Source organism: Saccopteryx bilineata, chromosome 5 (genome assembly GCF_036850765.1).
Source record: "Saccopteryx bilineata isolate mSacBil1 chromosome 5, mSacBil1_pri_phased_curated, whole genome shotgun sequence".
Lineage (NCBI taxonomy): Eukaryota > Metazoa > Chordata > Mammalia > Chiroptera > Emballonuridae > Saccopteryx > Saccopteryx bilineata.
In genome coordinates this window covers 261,977,045-262,002,518 of record NC_089494.1, presented here as the reverse complement: position 1 = coordinate 262,002,518, position 25,474 = coordinate 261,977,045, and the positions used below count along the sequence as shown (strand labels likewise).

General features: G+C 55.8%; 1 protein-coding gene across 2 annotated transcripts in view; it reads left to right on the top strand.

Annotated features, from left to right (window-relative positions):
* Positions 1-25,474, top strand: part of JAKMIP1 (janus kinase and microtubule interacting protein 1) — an 88,335-nt gene that overhangs the window by 26,947 nt on the left and 35,914 nt on the right. For both annotated transcript variants that reach the window (XM_066233301.1, XM_066233302.1), the window contains exons 2-8: positions 3,670-3,932; positions 5,853-6,347; positions 13,803-14,012; positions 16,130-16,249; positions 18,483-18,629; positions 19,468-19,608; positions 21,738-21,797. In XM_066233301.1, coding sequence (XP_066089398.1) covers positions 3,804-3,932; positions 5,853-6,347; positions 13,803-14,012; positions 16,130-16,249; positions 18,483-18,629; positions 19,468-19,608; positions 21,738-21,797 — 1,302 coding nt within the window. In that variant the 5' untranslated portion in view covers positions 3,670-3,803. The remainder of the gene's footprint in view (positions 1-3,669; positions 3,933-5,852; positions 6,348-13,802; positions 14,013-16,129; positions 16,250-18,482; positions 18,630-19,467; positions 19,609-21,737; positions 21,798-25,474) is intronic.

The window sequence follows — 25,474 nt, the reverse complement described above, 5'->3', positions numbered from 1 at the left end:
GAACGCCCAGAAAAGGGAGGAGTTTCACACACAGGACTGGACTCTGCCATCGTTCTGGTTCTGGAGGCCAGAGGTCCAGAATCCACACGTTGGCAGAGCTGTGCTCCCTGTGCGGCTCTGGGGTGCACCCTCCCTGCCTCTCCAGCTCCGCGGGGCCACCGGCATTCCTGGGCTGTGGCCGCATCACCCCGGTCTCTTCTCTTCTCTTCTCTTCTCTTCTCTTCTCTTCTCTTCTCTTCTCTTCTCTTTTCTCTCTCTCTCTCTCTCTCTCTCTCTCTCTCTCTCTCGGCGTCTTCTCTTCTGCATGACTGTCCTCTGTGTGTTTCTTACAAGGACATTTGTCACTGGATTCAGGGCCTATCCTGATCCAGGACGATCTAAGCCTGAGATCTTGAACTTAATAATCACATCTGCAAAGACCCTTTTTCCGAACAAGGGCACGTTCAGAGGTTCCGAGGAATACTTTCTGAACATTTCTGTGCGGGGAACACCATTCTCCGACCTGTGCCGCTTGGGAACCGCTGCCCAACCACAGCTCTAGCCCTGCCTCCATTCACCGTGTTCCTGTGTCTTCACCCTTCCACCTGCTTCTAGAAGCTTGTCACCGAGAAGCTTCGCTCTCGTGAGGGTGGAACTTTGCGGGGACCAGACCAGGCCCGGGTGCCCAGGGCATTGGCTGATCTTGGTGGGCTCTGTGTCAGGCCAAGGCTGAAGTGGCTTCAGTCAAGTCTGGCATATAGCCCGGGCTCAGCACACGCGTGCCTCCCGTGATCAAGTCCTGTTGGCTTGACCGCAAATAAGTCGCTCAGATCCACTGCCTCTGGCCGTCTCAGCCACACCTTGTCCCGATTCCCGCCACCTTGTTGGTCTCTGCTCCAGCAGCCCAGATGCCCTTCAGACAGCATCGTGATCGTAGGGAGGCCCGTGTGGAGCTTCCTGTGTGCCCCCGGACCCCTCGCGCCCTCCCCTCCCTCTAATGGGCAGGGCTGCCACCCCCCACGCCTCAGAGGTGCAGAGGCCCAAGTCAGAAGCCACAGCAGACGCTCAGAGTTGTGCTTAAACTCTGTCCACGGCCAACTTCATTTTTTTTTTCCTGTCAAGCAGTAATAGAAACAAAATTCGATTGATCTGGAAGAAAATAAAAGAAGAGTATAAGCATCATCTGTAATCTCCCCACTCGGGGACTCACTGCTGACATTTGAGAGGTGTGGCTGTTTGGTCCTCACCACAGTGTCTCTGGGCGCATGGCCCGGAGCCCAGAAAAGGCTCAAAAATGGGTGACCAAGTAAAAAGAAATGAACAAATAGATCTATTTTTAAAAATTGAGATCACAGATTATATTTATGTTCTGACTCTACCCGGTTACTCTGAGGACATTCACCCGTCTCCGTGAGGAGTTTGCCGTCATGGCTTTCCTGCCATTGAGGTGACTGTCCCTTGTGGCTGAGCCTCATGTTGATGGGAGGGACATCCGAGTATCTGTAGAGAGACGGGAGGTCTGGCTGGTGCATTCCCAGAGGTGGGTGGTCAGGCCACAGGACGGCACGATGAGGGGAACACTCCCTGTTTGCGGGTGCTGTCAGAAGCCTGCTAACCCTCCCTGAGCACTCCGTCCGGGCACTGGGAAACACCGCCCTCTCCTGTTCCACATGGTAGAACTGGCCTCCACCCTTGCCTTCTGATTTCTAGCTGAGATGCACATCCTGGTGTCCCCGGGGGCTGGCAGGTGGCAGTTGACCTATTCACAGCCATTGAGGACCTGAGCTTGCTAGACACACTGGCAGTGATGAGACTTCACCCTCGCTGCCTGCTTCACCTCTCCAGACTGCCCACTGGCTCCTGATCCCCACCCCTGCTGCACCTCTCCCACCGGCTCCTGACCCCCACCCCTGCTGCACCTCTCCTGATCCCCACCGGCTCCTGACCCCCACCCCGCAACGCAGTTTCTGCTGAGGCCGCTGACCCCGCCTTCCCGAATCCGATGGCCAGTTTCCTGCCCTCGTCTGGACTTCTTGGGAGCTGCCCCCTGTTGACGCCTTCTTTCTTCTAGGGGCACTTTCTTAGCTCCCCTGGCTCCTCTTTCTCCTCTGTCCACAGGCTCCTGATTTACAGTCATCCTTCCTGATTCCGTCTCTTCTCCCGACCTCCAAAGGCTGGCATTCCTCCACGTTGGGATAGTGTCTTCTCACTCTGCATTTTCTCCCAAGGTGGTCTAATTCCAGTGCCACCACTGTCCAGCTGTGTGGCCTTAGGTTGCTTACTTAACCTCTCTGTGCCCCGTTTTTCTCATCCCTAAAATGGGCCCAGTAACTATACCTACCTCTGCAGGTGCTGTGCGGATTAGACGCCCCTCAGCTCCCATCACAGGTCTCAGTACATAAATAGGTGCTTCATAACTTTTTTTAAAATTTTTATTTTTTATCGTCATTTATTCATTTCAGTGATTATTTATGGAGCACCTCTGGCAGGCTGGGCTCTGTTCTAGGCACAAGGAACACAGCAAGGAACAAAACAAGGCTCTGCTTGCTAGGAACTCACAGCCATAAGAAATAACACTACGTGGTTTGTCATCTGGAGAAGGACACTGAGGCGGAGGGAGACCAGAGACAGGCCCGCAGAGGCCGTGCCGCGGGGGGCGGGCGGCTGGGAACCGCAGTGCCTGGGGCTGCTGGTCGGGGCTCAGCTGGGGTCCCTGAGAGCGCGTTAACACTGCTTCCCCGTCTCGGCCCTGTGACTGCCATCAGCCCTCAGCCTCCGTGTACCTCAGTTTGCTCATCTGTGACACCAGGCACCTCGTAGGGTGGTTGTGCAGATTGATGGGAAGTGACGTTGGTGTCGCGTCCGGGACACAGGGTGACAAGCTGTTCCTCTGGGATCTGTATTAAGGGCTTTGATGCTGTTGTCCTGTGGGCTCTGAGAGCAGCCTTACCACATGAGTGGGGGTTCCCCAGGGAAATGTGAGTGCCAGAAGGCCTTTAGCTTCTCAGGGCACCCCCACTGGTCAGGCGATCAGCTTGGGCCTGGCCAGGCAGGGACAGAAGCCTGGAGGGCCTGCAGGATGCTGGGCTTGGCTGTCACCTTCTCCTTCTCTGGGGGCCTTCACTGCTCCCCTGGGCTGGCGTAGGCACCTCCGCTGGGCTCTGAGCTAGTGGTTTGGGGTGAGCAGTGCTGTGTTAGTCTGGGGGGAGGGAACCCCTACCCTTTATGAAGTCTAAAAGTTCCGGAGTGTGGTCCTCGGACCGTGTGGCAGTCACCTGGGTGTGCGGGAGGGCTTCTGGGTGCCCTCGGCCTCACGCATGCCTGGAGCTTCGAGCTCTGCACTCCTCCAGGGACCTGTCTTTTGAAACAAGCCCCAGGCGGCTGAGTCTCACTGACATTGGCAGACCGCGGCCCCCAGGGCGCTTTGGCAGTTGTAGTCTCAGGTTCTGGGGGTGGGGGGGGGGTGGGCCCAGGTCTGTGCTCCGGAGCGGCCTTCCAGGTGGTTCTGATGCAGTCCTAATCTGAGAAGCCGTGGGTCAGCGTGTGAAGGGCCAGGCAGCGACTTGGTGAGCAAGGGCCTGGCCTAGGGAGGGCGGCCTCGGCACCTGTCGCTGCCTCTGTGTTTGAGTGCCCCAGGCTAGGGGCCGCCAGCCCCCCCCCCCCAGTTAACCGGCTCTCCTCCGCCCCCAGGACCCCGAGTGATGGTGGTTTCCGTGGAGGACGAGCTGAGCCCTGCGCGACTGGTTAGCCCGGCGGAGCTGCTGGCGGGGCCTGCTGGCTGGCAGGTGTGAACGCGGACGCTCAGCATCTCACCGAGGGGAAGCATGTCGAAGAAAGGCCGGAGCAAGGGCGAGAAGCCCGAGATGGAGACGGACGCGGTGCAAACGGCCAACGAGGAGCTGCGGGCCAAGCTGACCAGCATCCAGATCGAGTTCCAGCAGGAGAAGAGCAAGGTGGGCGGGTGGGGGCGGGGCTGGGGACCCCTGCGGACATACTGTCCTGGTGGTGCAGGCTCAGCCTGGGTGGGAGTCCCGCCCCACTACAGCGTCCTGTGACCTCAGACCAGCTCCTTAACTCCCTGCTCCGCTGTAGCTTCCTGCGGCGGGAGAGGGATTTTTTTTTTTTCCTTCAGTGTCTCATATGATTTTGGAGGCTCACAAATCTGAAACTTGCAGGGCAGGCAGCTGGGAATCTAGTAAGAGTTGGTGCTGCAGTCTTGAGTCCAGAGGGGAATTGCAGGTCGAATCCCTTCCTCTCTGGGGAACTCAGTCTTTTTAGGCCCTCAGCTGACTAGGCGAGGCCCACCCACAGTGCGGAGGGTGAGCTGCTGACATGGGTGTTAAACGTAGCTAGAAACAAACCCGCACAGCGACATCTAGACTTGTTTGTCCAGGTGACCTGGCACCATGGGCCTGCCACGCTGATATGTCCCATGAACCATTCTCCGGTTCAGTAACTGGCCGGGGGAAAGGAAGCGGCAGTGCAGATTTGGGGTGTGACCCACTCCCGTCCTTCTGAGTCCAGATCCCTGGCGACCGTAGCCCGAAAGTCAGGGCGGTGTTGCCTCCTAGGAAGGAGATGGCCAGGAGCTCTCTGTCCCTCACTGAGACTTCACGGTCAGTATGTGAAGATGGCCAGGAGCTCTCTGTCCCTCACTGAGACTTCACGGTCAGTATTTCAAGTCCTGGCTTCCTGGCACTCGGTCTGTGAGGAAAAGGCTATAATTCCGGCCTGCGGGCAAGGTGGGGCCAAGACACACCGGTCCCTTGTTTTGCTTCTGTGATGGGGCTATTTGGTGTGAGAGGATGGGGACCTTGTCTCTGCCTGGTGGGTTTCACTGGCTTTCTTCCCTGCTGTTTGTCATGAGTAAGGATTCATCAGCACCCAGCTGACCTGGTAAAACTCCTCACCTGAAACGGAGTTCCCGCGTCGGTATGCCGCAGAGAGTGTGGTCTGGGGGAACGCGGCCGGTTTCCCTGGAAGCGGCTTGTCCACGGGACTGCTTCCGCTCTCGGGAGGCTGGTGTTATTTAGAAAACAAAAACAAACGGGTCATAAAGCATTCCTGGGGACCGTGTGGATTGTGGGACGTGTTAAATGAAAAGGTCAAATAATGCTTTTGGGAATATATTAAGAAGACACTCTCTTGGTACCTTTTATGAATAATGTTTTCAGCTGTTTGCTGACCACATATACACTCAGGCAGGGTTGGCAGCCTGGCATCGGCTGAACACCAGCTCTGTGGCCAGGTGCCCGGGGGGAAGCCTGGCTTTGCCCGTTGGCAGCCCCTTGCCCAGGCAGGTCATGGGAGCTTCTCTGAGCCTCAGCTGCCTTGTGGCAAAACAGAGCATCCCCTGCCCACTGGGGCTGGAAGGGGTCAGCGTGGGGGATGCTGGAGCCCCCAGTCCAGGCCAGAGCCGCTCCCCTGCCCCGCCCTTCCCTGCCTCCACCTGCCCGTCTTCTCCAGCTCCAGAGTCCAGGGCGTGGCGATTGCAACCGGATTTCTGGTTTAAAATCCGTTGTTTTACTGAGAGAGAAGATTTCTGTGTGTGTTTTGTGAATGATAGAGTGCTATCCTTGTAAATTGGAAGGGATGTCAACAGTTTGAGGCTCCCCTACAACACCTCCAGGGAAAATCTCATGAAAATATAGTAGGAATGATTCCAGGTGGGCAGATGAGGGTCAGGACTGTGAGGGTGGCGGAAGCGGAAACGAGTGTAGGGACCCGGAGATAGCCTCAGGGTGGTAGGCACAGATATGTGGGGAGGAGTACGTTAGGCATGGCTCACTCTCCAGCCTTGACCCAGACCCAGACCCTGACCCTGACCCTGACCCTGACCCTGACCCTGACCCTGACCGATCTTTCGGCTGCAGGTCGGCAAACTGCGCGAGCGACTGCAGGAGGCGAAGCTGGAGCGTGAGCAGGAGCAGCGGCGGCACACGGCCTACATCTCAGCGCTCAGGGCCAAGCTGCACGAGGAGAAGACCAAGGAGCTGCAGGCGCTGCGCGAGGTGCTCATCCGCCAGCACGAGCAGGAGGCGGCGCGCACCGCCAAGATCAAGGACGGAGAGCTGCAGCGGCTGCAGGCCACGCTGAACGTGCTGCGCGATGGGGCGGCCGACAAGGTCAAGACGGCGCTGCTGGCCGAGGCACGCGAGGAGGCGCGCAAGACCTTCGATGGCGAGCGCCTCCGGCTGCAGCAGGAGATCCTGGAACAGAAGGCGGCGCGCAAGCAGGCGGAGGAAGCGCTCAGCAACTGCATGCAGGCGGACAAGACCAAGGCGGCCGACCTGCGCGCGGCCTACCAGGAGCACCAGGACGAGGTGCACCGCATCAAGCGCGAGTGCGAGCGCGACATCCGCAGGCTGGTACGTGCGGCACGCGGCCTTCGCCCCTGCCCTGCCTGCGTGCACCTCTCCTACCGTGTGTGTGTGTGTGTGTGTGTGTGCGCGCGCGCATCCTTCCTCCCCGCACATGTGCAGTAAATTCCGAGTTTGCAGACCCCCCTGAGCCCCAGGCATCGTGCTGGGCGCAGGGCTTCCAGCAAAGATCCTGCTGTCCTAGTTGTGGTCAGCGGGTTTTGGTTGCCAGGTCTCTTCTTGCTAGGTGTGTGATCCGTGGTAGATCACCAAACTGCCCAGAAGCACACGTTTCTTACCTGTGAAATGAAGTTAATGATAGCGGGCAAGGTGGCAAGAAAGGACTGTGGTAGCATATCAAGGTGCTGGACACTTACTTATTCATCTAGTCAGTAAACCAGGAGCAAACTTACACCTTTCAGTTAGATGTAAAGAAGTTGGGACAGGCCAGCCATCCTGTTGCAACAACTATAGAAACACAATATTGCAAACTGGCATTTTTTAGAGATTGGAAAGCTGTAGAAGCTGTGAGGTCTAGGAGAACTGAAATTCAAAGGGAGGGGAGGGAGCCCTTGCTGGGTAAGTTGACGACTGCCAGCCAAGTTTTTCCCTGGGGACTTTTGCTGACACTGGTGGGTGCTGGGAATGGGGCTTCCCCAAGCAGTGAGATTCTGTTGGAGGTTAGAGAGGTGAGTAGGACTCCTTGGCATCTCTCAGGGTCGGCATAAAAGACAGGAAATGGAAGAGCCCCCAACACTAGGCTAGTTTGCACCATAGACTAGGCACTGAGTCCCCAGGGGGTCGGGGAGGCTGTGAGCCAGAGGGGAAGGCAGAGTGGTGTCTCTCGTAGCTGTACCGTGCTTGGGAGTTATTTATTTTTTTGTATTTTTCTGAAGCTGAAAACAGGGAGAGACAGTCAGGCAGACTCCCGCATGCGCCCGACCGGGATCCACCCGGTACGCCCACCAGGGGGCGACGCTCTGCCCACCATGGGGTGATGCTCTGCCCCTCCGGGGCGTTCCTCTGTTGCAACCAGAGCCACTCTAGTGCCTGGGGCAGAGGCCAAGGAGCCATCCCCAGCGCCCGGGCCATCTTTGCTCCAATGGAGCCTTGGCTGTGGGAGGGGAAGAGAGAGACAGAGAGGAAGGAGAGGGGGAGGGGTGGAGAAGCAGATGGGCGCTTCTCCTGTGTGCCCTGGTCGGGAATCGAACCCAGGACTTCTGCACGCCAGGCTGACACTCTACCACTGAGCCAACCGGTCAGGGCCCATGCTTGGGAGTTATAGCCCACAGGGCAGAGGGCACCTGCAACAGACAGGCCACCGCCTGCCCCTTGAGAGGTTTGTTGGACTTTGAACTTGTGTGGTGCAGGCTAAAAGCCCGAGGCAGCTGCGATTCTCGGACTAGACTTCACAGCCACAACAATAGGGGTATTTACAGAGCTGCGTCTTAATTATGAAGACACAGACTGAACCTAAAGGGATGAAAAAGATACGTTACAAGAACACTAACCAAAAGAAAGCTGGTCTGGTGGTTTTAACGTCAATGACATTAAGGCAAGAGGTAAAATTTAAACACAAATTGGGGCAGTTTTTAATGATAAAGGGATCAATTCAGTGGGAATGTACTTAACAAGACTTCAAAATTTGCATAAAAGAAAAACATTGTCAAAACTAAAAAGAAAATTACAAGCATCGTGGAGAATAGCACACCTATCTCAGCAAGTGAAAGAATGTATAGAGAAGGAAGATGTATGAAATTTAAGCGACACGACCAGCTTGAACTCAACTGACAGAACACACCGTCCGAGCAGCTGCAGAATGCGGTTCTTTTCAAGAACAGAAGAGAGCTCATTTCAAAATGTGTGGGCTGTAGTTACATCCGTGCTCAGAACGGAACTGACTTTAGACACCAAAGAAGACATGCTGAAAATCAAATATTGAAGCTTCCATCTCAAGAAGAAAGAAAAAGAGCAAGTTAAAACTCCAGGAAAGCAGAATGAGGAAACGGTAAAGAGCGGGCACCCTGTGGTCAGTCAGTAAAGAAAGTCATCACGTTCAAAGGTGAATGAGAGTTGGTAAATTGATAAGCCTGTGCTGATGCTGACGTAGAGGAGAAGCCACTCTGAGTCTCAGACATAACGGATGTAAAGGGGGAACAATCACAGCTCCTGCTGACGTTAAAAGGTAGTGAGAGGTCACTGTGAACAGCCTGTGCCAATAAACTCGAAACTTTTGGATGAAATGGGCATATTCCTTGAATAAGTGCAACTCACCAAAACTGACACCATAAGAAATAGAAAGTTGGAGTAGTCCTGTAGCTATTGAAGAAATTAAGTCTGTAATTATATAATTACTAATTTCTCCCACAAAGGGAAGCCCAGACCCAGACAGTTTCACAGGTAAGATTTTTCTGAGTATTGAAGGAAGAAATTAAACTAATTCTACACAAACCCTTACAGAAAATTGAGAAATAGGGAACATATTTAACTCATTTTATGAAGCTAGCATAATTCTGATTCCAAACCAGTGAGTTATAAGAAAAGAAATCCTTTTGGTGGTATCTTAATGGCCACGGACAGAAGAGGTGATAAGTGAGCTATGAACATGTCAGACCCAGCAATACATAGAAAGGCTAATAGGTCATGACCATGTAGGGTTTATTGTAGGAATATGAAGCTTGGTATAATATTCTAAAGTCAGTGAATACAGTTCAACTATTAGTAGACAAACTTAGGATCATCTTACTAGAGGCAGAAAAGACCTTTAATGGAGTTCAACCTCATGATATAAACTCCCAGCAAACTAGGACTAGAATGGAATTTCCCTAACCTGCAAAAGGGGTCTATCAAAAATCTAACCACCCCCATGATGAAGAAATGTTGAACGTTTTCCTTAAATTCAAGACACAGTGTCAACTATCACCACTTTTATTGCACCGACCAGGACTGCAAATACACAAGACAGTTAAAAATAAAGTTTTTTTTTTTTTTTTAATTTTTTTTTTTTTCGTATTTTTCTGAAGCTGGAAACGGGGAGAGACAGTCAGACAGACTCCCGCATGCACCCGACCGGGATCCACCCGGCACGCCCACCAGGGGCGACGCTCTGCCCACCAGGGGGCGATGCTCTGCCCATCCTGGGTGTCGCCATGTTGCGACCAGAGCCACTCTAGCGCCTGAGGGAGAGGCCACAGAGCCATCCCCAGTGCCCGGGCCATCTTTGCTCCAATGGAGCCTTGGCTGCGGGAGGGGAAGAGAGAGACAGAGAGGAAAGCGCGGCGGAGGAGTGGAGAAGCAAATGGGCGCTTCTCCTGTGTGCCCTGGCCAGGAATCGAACCCGGGTCCTCCGCAAAAATAAAGTTTTAAAGGTTGGACAGAAAGGAAAGAACACTGTCTGTATTTGAAGATGCTGCGATTATGATGTAGAAAATCCAAGGGAGTGTCCAGACCCTTAGAATAAGTGGATTTTACAGGGTCTGTGGATAGAAGGTGAATCCACAACTGTAAACTGTTTCTAGCAGTGATCGGTGAAGGAATAAATGCCTGCTGGTGTAAGCCACCGAGTGTGGTCATTTGTGGCCGCACTGGGACACGAGCAGAGTGCCGCCCTGGGCTGGGGCGGGAGCTGCCCGCGCTCAGAAGCACTGCCATTTCCCAGCCCCCTTGCAGCAAGTGACATGACAGGAGGAAGTTCTGGCCAAAGAGGTGGAAGTGGAAGCGCAAGCGCGTGGAACTTCAGGAGAGAAAAGTGTCCTTAAGCGAAGACCCCATGCCCTTCTTCACCTTTTTCACCTCCTGCCGCCGACCGAGGATGAAGATGTGATGTCTGGCGCTCTGAGGGGACGGGGTGGGGGGCGCGTGAGGATCACAGGATCAGCACTGCATCCCAGAGTCCCGCTGAGGGGACGCTAGGAGGCGCCCGTGGCCCTCACCACTCTGGGAGCCCCGCGGCGGCCCCTTCCACACTCTGTACGCGAGAGACAAATAACCTCCAGATTTCGGGCCTCTGTGTATTGTAGGAGTCATCCGGACGTGCAGACGGACCCCGTCCTAACTGGTCTAAGGCATGAGTCCAGAAATCACAGTGTTACAGCCCCGGGTGGAGCAGAACTTTTCTCCTCGACTGTTCTTAAGAGGCACGCTGGCGTGGGGCGGCAGGAGTCTGAAAGCCTCCTGCACGTCTAATCCAGCCCAGCTGACGAGGAAGAGGACGCAGCCCGCAGCCCGCCCTCGCAGCTCGTCACCATGGGCACCAGGCTTGCCTCAGGAGTGACATTTCTCTGCGGGAACCACAGGAGAAGTGGACGTTTGTCCTTCTCACCCCGTCCCCCTCAGGGGGCCACTGCAGGTGAGCCCACACACCAAGAAGACGGGAGCTGAGGACACTTCTGTTCGGTGCTGAGACGGAAACGGACCCCGAGCCCTCCGCCCATTTTATTTCTCTTACCTCGGGGAAAAGCCCCGAGAGGGCTGGAAGCCCGCAGTCAAGGTGTGGGCGCCCCCTGAAGGCTGCAGGGCGGAATCCTTCCTACCTCCTCCAGCTCGCGGTGGTGGCCGGGAACCACCCTCATCTGGTGTGCCCTCAGCTTACACCTTAATTACATCTGCTGAGACCCTGGTTCCAAATGAGGCCACATCCTGACTTTCCTGAAGACATGACATTCGGGGGACACTGTTCATGGGCTACAGGTACCAAGGAGGAGGGTGAGGATGGGTGTTGGGGTGGCAGCCTCTGCTTCATCCTTTGACTCCCCAAGCTGTGGTGAAGAGGCACTCTCAAAATCACTCACAGATCGGCAGGCGTGTTTGGAGCAGCTGAGCGAAGGTTTCGCCAAAATGAGTGTCCTGGTGGATGTGACTGTGAAGGGACCAATTCTGTGCCTCTGGGGCAGAGAGAGGGCAGAGGGAGAGCTCTGGGGAGGCCGACCTGGCTTTGAATCCTGGTGCTGCTGACCACAGCATGGGCACCTTCTCCTCTCTGGGCCTCCAGCTTGTCTGTAAACCGGGGTACATGGACCAGGGTACGTGGTGGCTCCTCTGAGGGTCTTCAAAGACAGAGTGCGTCTCTTAAGCACGAGTGAAGAAGAGCTCACACCAGCGTGTAAGAAAGACACGACAGCCGCCATCCTGTTTGTGTTCTTCCTCTAACTCTGTGTCCATCAGGATCTTTTGGTGGCCAGTGGAAAAATTCCACCTCACTCCAGCGTGACCCTTGAGGGTCAGTTCTCATTACCGGGGTGGTGTGGTTAGTGTCTGGCAAGGTTCCAGTGGCACCCAGGACCCAGGTTTCTCGGGCTCTGTTCTGACCCATGTCCTGGTGAAGGGTCACTGCTGCGCCACAGCCCCACATCCTCATCACACAACACAGCCCAGACACAGTGAGAGACGCTCTTTTTTAACTCCTAAGGCGAAACAGGTGGGGCCTAGCAATGCCCTCTTCAGGCTGTTGACTCGTGATTGGGCCACGTATCCATCCCCGAACCAATTCTGTCAGGGGGTGGGGATAGAGGGTGGTGTAAGCCAATCAGAGCCTGCCCCGGGAACTTGGAATGGGTTCAGTCCCACCCTCTCCTGACCCACATTCTGAGACTGGGAATGTGAGAGAAAGGAAATGGATGCAACCAGGCAACAAGGAATGTCCACACACTCAGGTGATGTGGTTCGGGGACGCTCAGTGTCAGAGATTCTCACTTTAGTGAGGTCCTGAGGGTTTGGGGAAGGGGGCAGGGTCTCTAAGAGCCCAGCCTGGGGGCTGGACACAAAGTCAACAAAAAGCCAGAGTGCCTGCTGTAAGCTGTGTGATCTTGGCAAGTCTCCGGAAGCTCTGGACTCTGGGTGGGGAAATGTAACGACCTAGAAACGTTGGCTCCAGAATGAACTCCTCGTTGTCCATCTACTCCTGGCCGCCATCTCCGTTAGTGGAGACTTTTCTAGGAACCTTATCCATGTGCTGGGTGTGCACCTCTGCTCACTTGGTAGGATGGGTGGGGAACTGCTGCTCTTCTGGGTTGGGAGTCTGGGTTCCAGAGATGACCTCTTGTGCTGCTGCTCTTTCTTTTAGTGTGTGTGTGTGGGAGCTAGTGTGACATAGTGGTGGGGCTGCCCTCCTGGGCTCCAGTGCAGAGCAAGCAGAGTGTGGCCCAGATGCTGAGGGGACAGACTGGGACCCTCCTTGTTAACTTGCAACACCACCCAGCTGGTGCCGCTGATCCCCCTTGCTTTAGTCTTTCTTCTAGCACCAGTCACTCTCTGATCCACTGTAGTGCTGACTTATTAATTGTGTTTTTGCTACCTCCCTCTCTGAATGGAGGCTGCTCCAGGGCGGGGACTCTGCTATGTTTTGCTCAGATGTTTCCCAGCTCAGTATTTGTATTAATGAGAACACATTTGAGTAGTTAAAATAAGAAACTCACATTGTTCTTATTGTTTATGGGTCGGCACCTGCAGTGGCAGCCATGTTTCCAGTGTGGTTCGGGGTCTGTCTCTACAGCAGGGGAAGGTGCTCCTACCTGTGCAGAGAGTATTGGCCAAGGCGGGGCACTGCTAGTGATCATCACCAGGGGGCGCAGTGGGCACAGCCTGTTGCTGCTTATGGAGAATCCACGCCAGGCGCACCTTTGGCTGTGGCCCAGGAGATAGTCCTGGGGGAGGTTGGGGATGTGGAGGGAAGAGTGGCCTCCTTTTCTCTCCCAAAGAAAGGCGGTTCAGAGAGCTGCTGAGTGGTAGGACTTTGAAAAGTTCCCAGTCCGGGTTTTGGGGATAGTATTTCCCTTCTGTATAACCTCAGTACATTTTATCAGCTTTTAATGGTCCGCTGTTTATTAAACAAGATAGCCTTCTATTAACCAGGAGCTCAAATAGAGTAATCATAGCCACCAACACTGATCGCATTACATATAATACGTGGCCAAGGCAAGGTAAGTCTGTAAGGAAGACAGAGCAGAGACAGCATCTCAGAGGCAGGGGAGGGCGGGAGAGGGTCCCGAAGCAGGGAGGGGGTGACGCTGTCATGCCGAGGAGAAGGATGCGAGGGCAGGAAGTTGTCCGGTGGGTTTGGGAGACAGGAGAGCGTTGGAGACCTCAGCAAGAGCTATTTTGGTGGCAGGGTGGGGCTGCGCCCAGACGGGGGAGGCTGGAGGAGGGAGTCGGGGGCCAGGAGAGCAGCCCCCTCTGTGGAACGCTTCGCAGTGGAGCGTGGAGGGGCTGGAGGGCCAGGGTTTTATATCGTTAGGGTGGGAGAGACACGGGCATGGATAATGTGGAAGGTGAGCGTCTGGTTGACTGTATAGGTCCTGGAGCCCATGGCTCTCTGCTTCTCCGAGCTCAGGGAAGCAGGTTGCCGAGTTCAGCTGACCCTGGTCCAGGGAACTGCTGAACCTTCCCTTGGGCCCCAGGCCAGCGAGGGAGGGATTTCCCCAGTTACGAGCCCCTACGATCGATGGCTTCTTCTTTCTCTTCCTTCAGATGGATGAGATCAAAGGCAAAGACCGTGTGATTCTGGCCTTGGAGAAGGAGCTTGGCGTGCAGGCTGGTCAGACCCAGAAGCTGCTGCTTCAGAAAGAGGCTTTGGACGAGCAGTTGGTTCAGGTCAAAGAGGCTGAGCGGTATCACAGCAGCCCAAAGAGAGAGCTCCCGCCGGGCATAGGGGACATGGCGGAGCTCATGGGTGCCCAGGTGAGGGCTCGGGCAAGCCTTGGAGCCTCAGAGCGGAGCCCCCACTGTCCTTCCTTCTCCCAGTCATTCTTCTAGTCGGCTTGCCTGCCTGTCTCTGCCCCCCCCACCCCTTTCATCCATCTGTCCGTCCTTCCTTCCCTCTCTGAGCCCTATCTCTCCAAATCTGCCGATATTCCCAACGTGCTGGGCTCCGGGAACATAGGGCAGATAACCGGCGGCTGCCTCCAGTTGAAAAAAAAGATATGCAGACATCCTCCATGCAGGGTATGCAGGAAGAGCACTGAAGGGGACGCAGTTACCACAGGACACGATGGGTGGGCGCTCAGCCAGCAGACAGGGCATTTAGGGCAATGCTTCAGACTTGAGGGGCACAGAGCGGCTGGAGCCACATTCACTCACTCAGTAGTCCAGTGTCTCCTGCGTGTCGTGTGCAGACACCTTACCAGGTGCTGGCCTTTCGTGATGAGCAAGATGGACACAGCGCCTGCCCGTGAGGCGTGTCTAGCACCTCCGCTCTGGGCGTTCATAAGATACACAGGGGGCAGGGGCTCGGCCGTGAAGGTCCCCAGAGACCACGTGCAGGTATATGGGAGTCATTGTTGGGTTTGAAATCTTGTGACCTTTGAAAAGAAGTCTTTCTAAAGTCGTGGCAGGGCTAGAGGTGTTATCCGTGTCGCTGGACTTCTGGGGGCCCCAGGGCGGAGTCCCGTGCTGATGAGGAGGGAGCTACTGAGCAAGGCTGTGGGCTCTCTGCGGAGGGTCCTTGGGGCACTTTGTGGGCTCTCTGGGGGGGGTCCTTGGGGCACTTTGTGGGCTCTCTGGGGAGGGTCCGTGGGGCACTTTGTGAGCTCTCTGCAGAGGGTCTTTGGGGCACTTTGTGGGCTCTCCGGGGAGGGTCCGTGGGGCACTTTGTGGGCTCTCCGGGGAGGGTCCGTGGGGCACTTTGTGGGCTCTCCGGGGAGGGTCCGTGAGGCACTTTGTGGGCTCTCTGGGGAGGGTCCGTGGGGCACTTTGTGGGCTCTCTGCAGAGGGTCTTTGGGGCACTTTGTGGGCTCTCTGGGGAGGGTCCTTGGGGCACTTTGTGGGCTCTCTGGGGAGGGTCCTTGGGGCACTTTGTGGGCTCTCTGGGGAGGGTCCATGGGGCACTTTGTGGGCTCTCCGGGGAGGGTCCTTGGGGCACTTTGTGGGCTCTCTGCAGAGGGTCCTTGGGACACTTTGTGGGCTCTCTGCAGAGGGTCCTTGGGGCACTTTGTGGGCTGTCTGGGGAGGGTCCGTGGGGCACTTTGTGGGCTCTCTGGGGAGGGTCCTTGGGGCACTTTGTGGGCTCTCTGCAGAGGGTCTTTGGGGCACTTTGTGGGCTCTCTGCGGAGGGTCCGTGGGGCACTTTGTGGGCTCTCTGCGGAGGGTCCGTGGGGCACTTTGTGGGCTCTCTGCGGAGGGTCCTTGGGGCACTTTGTGGGCTCTCTGGGGAGGGTCCTTGGGGCACTTTGTGGGCTCTCTGCAGAGGGTCTTTGGGGCACTTTGTGGGCTCTCTGCAGAGGGTCCTTGGGGCACTTTGTGGGCTCTCTGCAGAGGGTCTTTGGGGCACTTTGTGGGCTGTCTGGGGAGGGTCCGTGGGGCACTTTGTGGGCTGTCTGGGGAGGGTCCGTGGGGCACTTTGTGGGCTCTCTGGGGAGGGTCCGTGGGGCACTTTGTGGGCTCTCTGCAGAGGGTCTTTGGGGCACTTTGTGGGCTCTCTGGGGAGGGTCCTTGGGGCACTTTGTGGGCTCTCTGGGGAGGGTCCTTGGGGCACTTTGTGGGCTCTCTGCAGAGGGTCTTTGGGGCACTTTGTGGGCTGTCTGGGGAGGGTCCGTGGGGCACTTTGTGGGCTGTCTGGGGAGGGCCCGTGGGGCACTTTGTGGGCTCTCTGGGGAGGGTCCGTGGGGCACTTTGTGGGCTCTCTGCAGAGGGTCTTTGGGGCACTTTGTGGGCTCTCTGGGGAGGGTCCGTGGGGCACTTTGTGGGCTCTCGCAGAGGGTCTTTGGGGCACTTTGTGGGCTCTCTGCAGAGGGTCCGTGGGGCAGTTTCAGTCACTCATGCCTCTTCAGAGTACAGTCGTATCTTGACTTTTTTTTTAGGATCAGCATATGGATGAGAGAGATGTGAGGCGATTTCAACTAAAAATTGCTGAGCTGAACTCGGTGATCCGGAAGCTGGAAGACAGAAACACCCTCCTGGCCGATGAGCGCAACGAACTGGTAACCAGCCCCCCAGGGGCGGGGGGGTGACTTGGACAGGGGTACGAGGAAGTTAACCCAGAGGCCTCCGGCTTTCTTTACTTTCTAACTTTCTTCTGATTAAAAATCCAACACGTGCTCATTGAGGAAGCCTGCTGCTGCCCTTTGCTTCTGCAGAAATGTGCTCTCGGCAACAGTTGGAGAAGTTCAGCGAGAGGTGTAGAGAGGATGTTCACCGGGGTGTTGTTTATAACGGCAACCGGAAACGAAGCGAAACACGTAATGGTTCAGTGCTCAGTATTGGTCAGAGTGACGGTGGAACATTCATGCGGTGATTGCAGGCAGCCATCAGGATGCTGGGGCAGCTCGTCTGTAATCACCGTGGAGACTGGCTCACAGTGAATTAAAGCCGAGAACAGTGTATAGAACAAAAGACACTGTCATCCTAGATACTGGAGATTGTTTTAGGTGGCATGATTTTAGTTTTTGCTTATCTATTTACATTCTTTTACATCAAAGCGTACCGTTCTTTCTGATTTTAAAAATAATGAACTTGGATTTCTGGTTAATGAATAAATCTCTAGTAAAAACAGCAGTTTCTTAAATATCTTGACAGTTGCTGGATAAACAGCTAACCTGATTTTTCTGCAGTGGTAGTCAGCCTATAAACTTCTTGACAAGTACCTCATGAGATTTCTTTTTATTCTAAATTTTATTATGAAGGTCAGTGCATCTATGCTCCTTGAAAAACACGGGAGATGAAAAGTGTGAACAAGTGTCAGGGCCAAAATAAATTCATTTCCTTCGTCTTTTTAAAGGCATCGATTTATCTAGTTATAATGAAACTGGATATCTAATATTATGTCTCCACTTTTCACTTAAGTAGTCATGAACTAAAAAGAAAAGGTTCCTCCTGGGGTGCCGAGTAGTTTACTGAAGTGGGTCAGAAAACAATCCAGGCCACTTGACACAAGTGAGAACTGATACACTTGCCGGGCTTCCATCTCAACATCAGGAGGCCCCGCTGTCCACAGTCCCAGGTGGTCCCTCCATGTGCTTAATGCTGGTGTGATCACACCGACACCACCAAGAGAGTTTGTGTTTTGTTTATGATTAGGAAGTGGGATTCCCCCCCCCCCCCCCGTTTTATCCTGTGACTTGTTCATGGCGCGTGAGTGACGAGTCACAGCCGCGCAGTCAGGGCAGGGGGAGCTGCCCTTGCCAGCTGAGCGGCTGCCACCGCACTCGGCTGTGCGGACATACCCTGCTTACCCACCCATGTCTCTGCCCATGGGAGTTCAGGCCGTGCCAGGCTTCTTGGCTGTTACAAACCCGGCCCCTTACAAGATACATTTCTGTCTTCACTCACTTGAGCCTTTGTTCTGTGGAGTAGATTTCTAGAAGTCAAATGTGTGGGTCAAAGCTACCTTTTCTGTTTTAAGGGACACTGGAGAAGTACATTGCCTTTAACTTTCATGGCCTGGTGACTAAGAGCAGGGCTCTGAAGTCAACCCCTGTGTTCCGTTCTGGATTCCAGCACTTTCTGTGTGACCTTGAGCATGTTGCCTACCTCTTTGGGGCCAGGTTCTTTGTGCTTGGGGACAGTGATGGGGCCTCGCCTCCTCCTAGGTTTGTGGTGAGGGTTGAATGACAGAGAAGGCCAGGAAGGGCTTCTGTTTTGGACACGTGGTGAATTTCTCATTTTCTAGATGGGGAAACTGAGGCTGAGAACTTGGCCATGCCGTGCAGCTAGGAAAGAAGTGTATCAGGGAGGACAGTGCCCAGAGGAAGGGGGCGTCACCTCTGATGTGTGCTGAGCCCGCACAGAGGGCGCAGGGCTTGTTCGTTGTCTGAAGAGTGCTGAGATTTTTTCAGTCTGTGCTTGGGGGGGAGCTAGGTAGCTGGATTGACCTTTATGTGTGTGATCCGTGGTGTGACCTCTGGTGTGGACTAGTGGACACAGCACAGGCCCCTGGCCAGCGGGGTGCCCTTGGCAGATCAGTGGGCCTCACCTTGGGCTCCTCCTCCCACCTTACCCAGGCCCTCTGAGGCTCAGCGGGGCAGGTGCTGGGTTTGGGAGCCACGTGTCCGTGGGCCTTCCCGGTGTGTGCACTGCTCAGGAGGCGTGGTCCTGCCGACAGCGGCTCCGGCCCCGAGGAAGGCCGCGGTTGGGTCTCCACTGGCCACCTTGGGGCTGTGGCATCAGCCACCCGTTGTGTCCTAAAGCCCCCGGCCTCTGTCTCTCTGAGCGCAGCTGAAACGCTCCCGTGAGACGGAGGTGCAGCTGAAGCCGCTCGTGGAGAAGAACAAGAGGATGAACAAGAAGAACGAGGACCTGCTGCAGAGCATCCAGAGGATGGAGGAGAAGATCAAGAACCTCACGCGGGAGAATGTGGAGATGGTGAGCCCACCCAGGGCCAGCCCCCGGCCTCCCCGCGCTCGGTCCCCCTCGGGAAGCCACCGGCCCGGTGTCCACCCACGCCAGCCCTCCTGCTGTCGCTGGCCAGAGGTCACTGTGCTGCTGAGGGCGTCTGGGCCGAGGGAGAGCCCCAGGTGGTCAGACCACGGGGTCAGCACCTCCGCCCGGCAGCTCCCACCCATGCCCTTAGATGCGTCTCTCGTTCTCTCTGCACCTCAGTTTCTTCATCCATGAAATGGGAATGAAAATATCAATGTTGCGGGATAATCGAGGGGATGGAGTGATAGCACAGGGGGCTCACAGGCAGCTGCTCATTGCTGCCGCTCAGGATGTGCAGGCGATCACGGCCCCTGCTCGGACGGCTCCGCCTGAGGGGTGTTCATTTATTCCAGCCAGGAGGGTGGTCTTTGTGGTCAGGCCACTGTCTTGGCACTGATGGTTTAGAGAATACTTTGAGGCTCATTATCCAAAGTAGTACTAGTCACCCCCATTTCACAGCTGAGAAAACTGAGGCTCAGAGGTGAATGCCACAGTAGGTCTGGGTGCGAGTGTGATTCGGTTGTGGCGTGCTCCCTCCCAGCTTCCTTGTCCAGCGTTCCAGGCTGGGTTTGGCCCTGCACGCCAACCTGGTGCCTGCCAGCCCTCCCCTGTCCTTGGGCTTGGTTCTCGTGCCGCCGTGCACTCCTCCAGCTTGGGGACTAGGTGGCCGTCACCCCTCCCTCCATCCTCCCGGCCTGTACCCCGGAGCCCACACTCCTGCCTGGGTGCGCACAGTGGGTCCTTTAACAGGGCCCCGCGGGGCTCTCCCCTCTGGCCACAGAAAGAAAAGCTGTCCGCGCAGGCCTCTCTGAAGCGGCACACGTCCCTGAACGACCTCAGCCTGACGAGGGACGAGCAGGAGATTGAGTTCCTGCGGCTGCAGGTGCTGGAGCAGCAGCACGTCATCGACGACCTCTCTCTGGTACGTCTGCACGCGTGGCAGCCCTCTGCGTGGCACGGCCAAGTGGCACGGCGTGGGCATGGCAGCCAGCGGGCGTGAGGGCGATGCTGCTGAGGGTGCGGGCTCCCCGCTCCTCCCTGCTTTAGCTTTAGCTTTAGCTTTATCCTGCCAGGGAGCAGCCGCCACTCGGCGTAACCCACATCGCTGCTGCCTGGGAGCGTTTCCATGGCTACGCTTTTCTCACATCACCTCCCTGGCTTGCGGCCGTGAGAAGCAGCATCGGATTTAAGGACGAGTCCTCTGGCCTCTGCAGACTGGGCATGCGCTGGCCCTGGGAGGGCTGACATATATATTTTTAGCTTAGTTGTTACAAACCATGAGCTTGAAAACCCAACGCTTATAATCAGACCAGAATTTGAACGGCTTGCTAAGCCTGTGTGTGTGTGTGTGTGTAAGTGTGTAAGTGTGTAAGGATAATGAGGGTGAGTACATCTTAAGTAGGTGGAATATTGGATACACAGAATCAGCAACTCCCTGTAGAGGGAGCTCAGGCACCAGGAACACGGGGCCCCTGCAGTGAGCAAAGTGTGTCCTGATTGCCCACAAGGGAGGGTGACGGTTTCATCCACGGGTCTTCAAAGACTAGAAAAGGCAATGACCAAAATTCTAGAAAAGGATTAGACTGTAACTGTCAAGTTCACTTTGCTTGCCTCTCTCTTTAACTGTTCCTTCCCTCCCTCCCTCCCTCCCTCCCCTCTCTCCCCCCCTACTTCCTTTCCCTTTCTTCCTTTCTCCTACCCACCCATTCCTCCATTTACCTTCCCATTGGTCTATTTATCTATCCTCCCCTCTTACTTCCATCCCTCTTTCTATCCATTTCTCTATCCGTTTCTCCATTTCTCCATCCTCCCTTGCTCTATCCCTCCTTTCTCCATCCCTCACTCCCTCCTCTCTCCCTCCATCTATTATCCATCCGTCCATCCATCTGTCCATCATCGGTCCATCATCCACCCATCATGCATCCATCAATCCACCATTCATCTATCATCCATCCATCCATCCTTCCATCATCCATCCATCTATCCATCCATCCATCCATCCGTCCATCCACCATCCGTCCATCCACTATCCATCCATCCACTATCCATCCATCCACCATCCATCCATCATCCATCCATCATCCATCCATCCTTCATCCATCCATCCTTCATCCATCCATCCTTCATCCATCCATCCTTCATCCATCCATCCTTCATCCATCCATCCTTCATCCATCCACCATCCATCCACCATCCACCATCTATCCATCCACCCATCCACCATCCACCATCCATCCACCATCCACCATCCATCCATCCATCCATCCATCCATCCGTTGTCCCATCCATCTTTGCTACACAAAGCACAGTCAGTGGAAGGATGGCAGGTTGGAAGAGGACTGACAAGCAGGTGAGACTAGAGAAGATAAGAGCCAAGTCAGCCAGGATCAGGAGGGACAGATAGGTGACGGTACAGGCTGAAGCCGAGCACCGTCACATGTCTGGCTTTCCTGGCAGCCAAAGGGAAAAGCAGGTCTGGACCAGAAAGAAGAGCACATACTGCTTTACCTGGGCTGAGTGCCGCCCCGCAGGGGCCGTTTCTGGCGGCAGCCGTGGCACCTGTGGTCAGCTTCCTTCTTAGGGCAACACTGCAGGGCGGGGCTGGCCCCTGGAGCTGAGGAGGAACCGGAGAATTGTGGAAATAAAGTGTGTCACCCACAGCAGGAGGCCCAGGGGGTCCGGCCCAGCCCTGCCCGGGCTCAAAGCCATGGGCTTTCTCACTGTGCCACACGTGGTCCTGCCAGAGTGTACGTCCCGTATGCACTGCCTGGTGCTTTATGGCGTCCACCCCGAAGCTGACGGCGGGAGTCTTAGGGGACAGGCAAAACAGGGCATTCTGAGGGACAGTCCGAGTCCTGGTCAGGGCTGGAGTAAGTGGTATGGCTCTGAGAGACAGCTGTCACATGGGTGTCAAAGCCTGGACAGACAGACCCATGCCCGGGGCAGACAGGAGGGCGGTGTCACGCTGTAGACCACGCCCCCCGAGAGCCCGCCGGGCTGGGGGATGTGACGGCAGGCTGGCTGCAAACCCCAACAGCTGTTTCCTTCTAGGAGCGAGAACGGCTCTTGCGCCCCAAAAGACATCGCGGGAAAGGCCTGAAGCCGCCCAAGGTGAGCCCGCGAAGGCGCAGCTGCCCCCACCAGATGCCGTGCTGGGGGGGGGGGGGTCTGCGGGGCGGTGCCAGGGAGGGAAGACACGCCCATCTCTGCGCTGCACGTCAGGCGGTAAACACCCGTTATCGCTGTGTGGCTATGGACCCGGTTACTGTCCTTTATTCACGGAAGACTCATGGACGAATTCTGTGTTTAGGCCTCGGGCTGTGCACCTAAGATTAAAAACATAACCCCCTGGGCCCGTTGAAGGACACTTTGCCGGCCTGTGCCGGCAGATCAGGCGCTGTGGGCTCTGGTGGACTGACGCAGAACTGCCTGCCTTTGGGGCAGTGTGGGTTTACAGAGAGAGAGTTGGGACGCTCCGGCGGAGAAAGCACCAGCTCTCCAGTGCAGGGCCGAGCTGGGCTGAGAGAGAGCACACCGGGGCAGGGGTGAAAGAAAGGCTCGGTTTAAACCCATCAACATACTTCTTGCCTGCACAGAAATCGGGCCCGCTCTCCTCTGGGCTTATCTTTCGATAGAGATGCGGTTCTAGAGGAGCGTTCCTCTTCTCTAAGGAGGATGGCAGTGCCGATGTGATACTGAGTGGCCGCTGACGGCGGCTTTTTGTTGGGGCAGTAGGGAGTGGTGGGGACCGCAGCAGACTGGGCCCTGGGTGCCCCTTGCTGTAAGACAGTGAGCCGGGTGGCGGCAGCTGGGCCCTTTTTAAAAGAGAAGTGGAAATGCTCTCATGTTCGTCTCCTCGGGCTCCCGTAACAAAGCACCACAAACGGGGTTGCCTAGAACAACAGAAAACTCCTCTGTCTCAGTCTGGAGGCTGGAAGTCTAAAACCAAGGGGCTGGTCGGGCTGCGCTCCCTCTGACACTGCAGGGTCCCCTGCCGCCTCTCCCAGGCTCTGTGCTGGCCAGCTTGGGCTGTCCTGGTCTTGCAGCTGCGGAACCCCAGCCTCTGCCCCTGTCGCCATGCCCTCCTTCCCGTGTCTCTGTGTCTTCACCCGGCTGTCTGCATATCAGGACAGCCATCGCATCAAACAGGGTCCTCCCTACGGCAGTATGACCTGGTGGTAACCTGACTAATTACTTCAGCAGTGACCTTGTTCTGCAGCAAAGGTCACATTCTGAGGTACGGGAGTTAGGACTTTGATACATCCTTTTTTAGATTTACCACACAACACTGTACTTCATGTGAACTCTGAGGATTGAAACTGCTGGTGCCATTGTTCACCCCACGCTCCCTGGGCCGAGTGTGGCGAGGTCGGGAGCGGCAGCCCGGGTCCCGTCCCCGTCCCCGTCCCCGTCCCTGGGCCCGTGCTCCTGTGAGCTGCTGTGTCCTGGACCACTCCACGGTAGCGGTCCTTCACACCGTGGCGTTCCGTCCTCACAGCTAGCCTGGGATGTCGGTGTAATTTGTTTCTACTGTAATTTTCCTGTTATAGGAAATACCCAGCCATAAAACATAGAAGCAGCTCAGAGACCAAGTCGATGGGCAAGGCTGAGGCTCAGACTCAAGTCTGGGGCTCCAGGGCTCTCGCGGGGGGCGCCGGCACATTGACCGAGGTGCAGGTCTCTCTGCGCCGACATCAGAAACTCGACACGGAGGTGGTTCAGCAGAACTGGTTTATATTTAAACAGACATATATATATATTATCACAGAGGCGGCGTCCACACCGCAGCCGGCCCGCCTGGGGAATGAAGGGTCTCGGCACCAGCCGTGCCACTGGGTGGGCTTCCATTCCTCCTCCCCGCCTGGCCCGCCCCATCCTCCTTCCCCTCTGTCTCTTTGCGACGTGACTGTAACTACAGGATGCACGTTTGCACCCCGTGTTTTTACTTCACATTGTGCTAGGAAGCACTTACCCACCCTCGTTGGGACGCTGTCATCCTCAACACACATTTTTATGGCTCCGTGATCTGATGAGCAGACAGGCCGGGACTTTGCTGACCACCCTGCTGGGTCTGTCTGCCCCCAGCTCCTCGCCGATGGAGTGTGCGTATGCCGAGTAACAGCTCTTCCTGGGCCGGTCCGGCCTCTTTGCCGAGTGCTGGACATTTCATTACGAGACCACCCTTCCCCTCTTGTTGGACTTCCTGCTTCTGTGAATGTCGCCACAATGAACTCCTTTTGTCCAGAGAGCTGTGTCCCTTGTCTGGATGGTTCCCCGGGACGGGTCCCCAGACGTCAACATGAGGATCAAAAGGTGTCACTCACACACACACACACCCACCGCCTTGAGGAAGAGTGGCCTCATTTTGCACAGCTGCCTGTGGCGTGTGAAGGCCATCGTCACGAGGGAACATATGATGAAAAGGCAGCGCTCAAAGGGGTCTAGTTTGTCCCACTCACTGGCTGTGCGGTGGCGTTCTGCACCCCATGTGGCTCCTGCGGCGGGTCTTTGGGAACCCCGTTGTTGATCTGCGGCATCAGAACCTGGAGTGAGGGAAGATGGTCCATGCCTGGCTTCTGAGTGCCTTTACAGGGAGAGGGCGGGGCGCGCCTTGAGTTGACTTACTGCTTGCTAGGCGTGTGTGTGTCCTGCTCTGTTCTGCTCTTCGTGTCTGGCCACTGCCTGGCCCGGAATGGGCTTCCCTACGTCGTGCTGACCGAATGTGTGAAGGGCTTTTGCTGGACGAATGCATCTGCATGACAGTGGCTGGTTCTGGAAGGGTGGGGACGGTCGGTCACTTTAATTAAAGTAGTTCATGGCCACTCAGAGGCCAGCGGGTCCAGAGTCCTTTCCAGTTACCGTTTCCGTGGCCCACGGCATCTTTTATTTTCCTCAGGGTTCAGTGTAGATCAGGTGTCCCCAATCGCTATCCCCAGGCCTGGGGGCTTCTCTGTCCTCCCTCCCACCGGCCACAGGGATTCTCTGGTTTCTTCCTCCATTTATTTATTGATTTATTTATTGTGACAGAGAGTGGAACAGTTAGGGACAGACAGGAAGGGAGAGGGATGAGAAGCATCAATTCTTCGTTGCGCCACCTTAGTTGTTCATTGATTGCTTCTCATATGTGCCTTGACTGGGGGGCTATAGCAGACCGAGTGACCCCTTGCTCAAGCCAGTGACCTTGGGCTTCATGCTGGTGACCTTTGGGTTCAAGCCAGTGACCATGGGGATCATGTCTGTGATCCCACGCTCAAGCCAGTGACCCTGCACTCAAGCTGGCGACCTTGGGGCTTCAAACCTGGGTCCTCTGCATCCCAGTTCGATGCTCTATCCATTGCACCACCGCCTGGTCGGCTTTTCCTCCTTTTAAATGCCTCATAGCTCTCTGTCCCTGATGTATCCACGCACTTTAGTACTTTGCCTGGGTCTGTGCTCAACACAGAATGCTCTAGAGGTCTGACAGCCCGACCCTGCTGTAGGGTCCTGACTCTCTTTGAGAAGAGATGTTGCAAGGCTCCCTGGCTCCCACAGCACCCGTGACGAGGCTTCTCCGTGTCCACACCCCACCTGTTCACTGCAGGTGTGTGAGGGCAGAGCAGTGACGTCAGCATTCGTCTTCCGGGGCCCTGCCTGCTGCCGGGAGCTGCTGACCCTGTCTCCCCAGGCTTCTGTGAGGTCGACCCCCCACGGAGGGGCTGCAGGAGAAGGACCCTGGGCGGGGAGGAGGGTTGTTCTGCAGCAGGTCTGGCATGAGGGTCTGACTCTAAGTCAGAGCCCGCGCTGTGGGC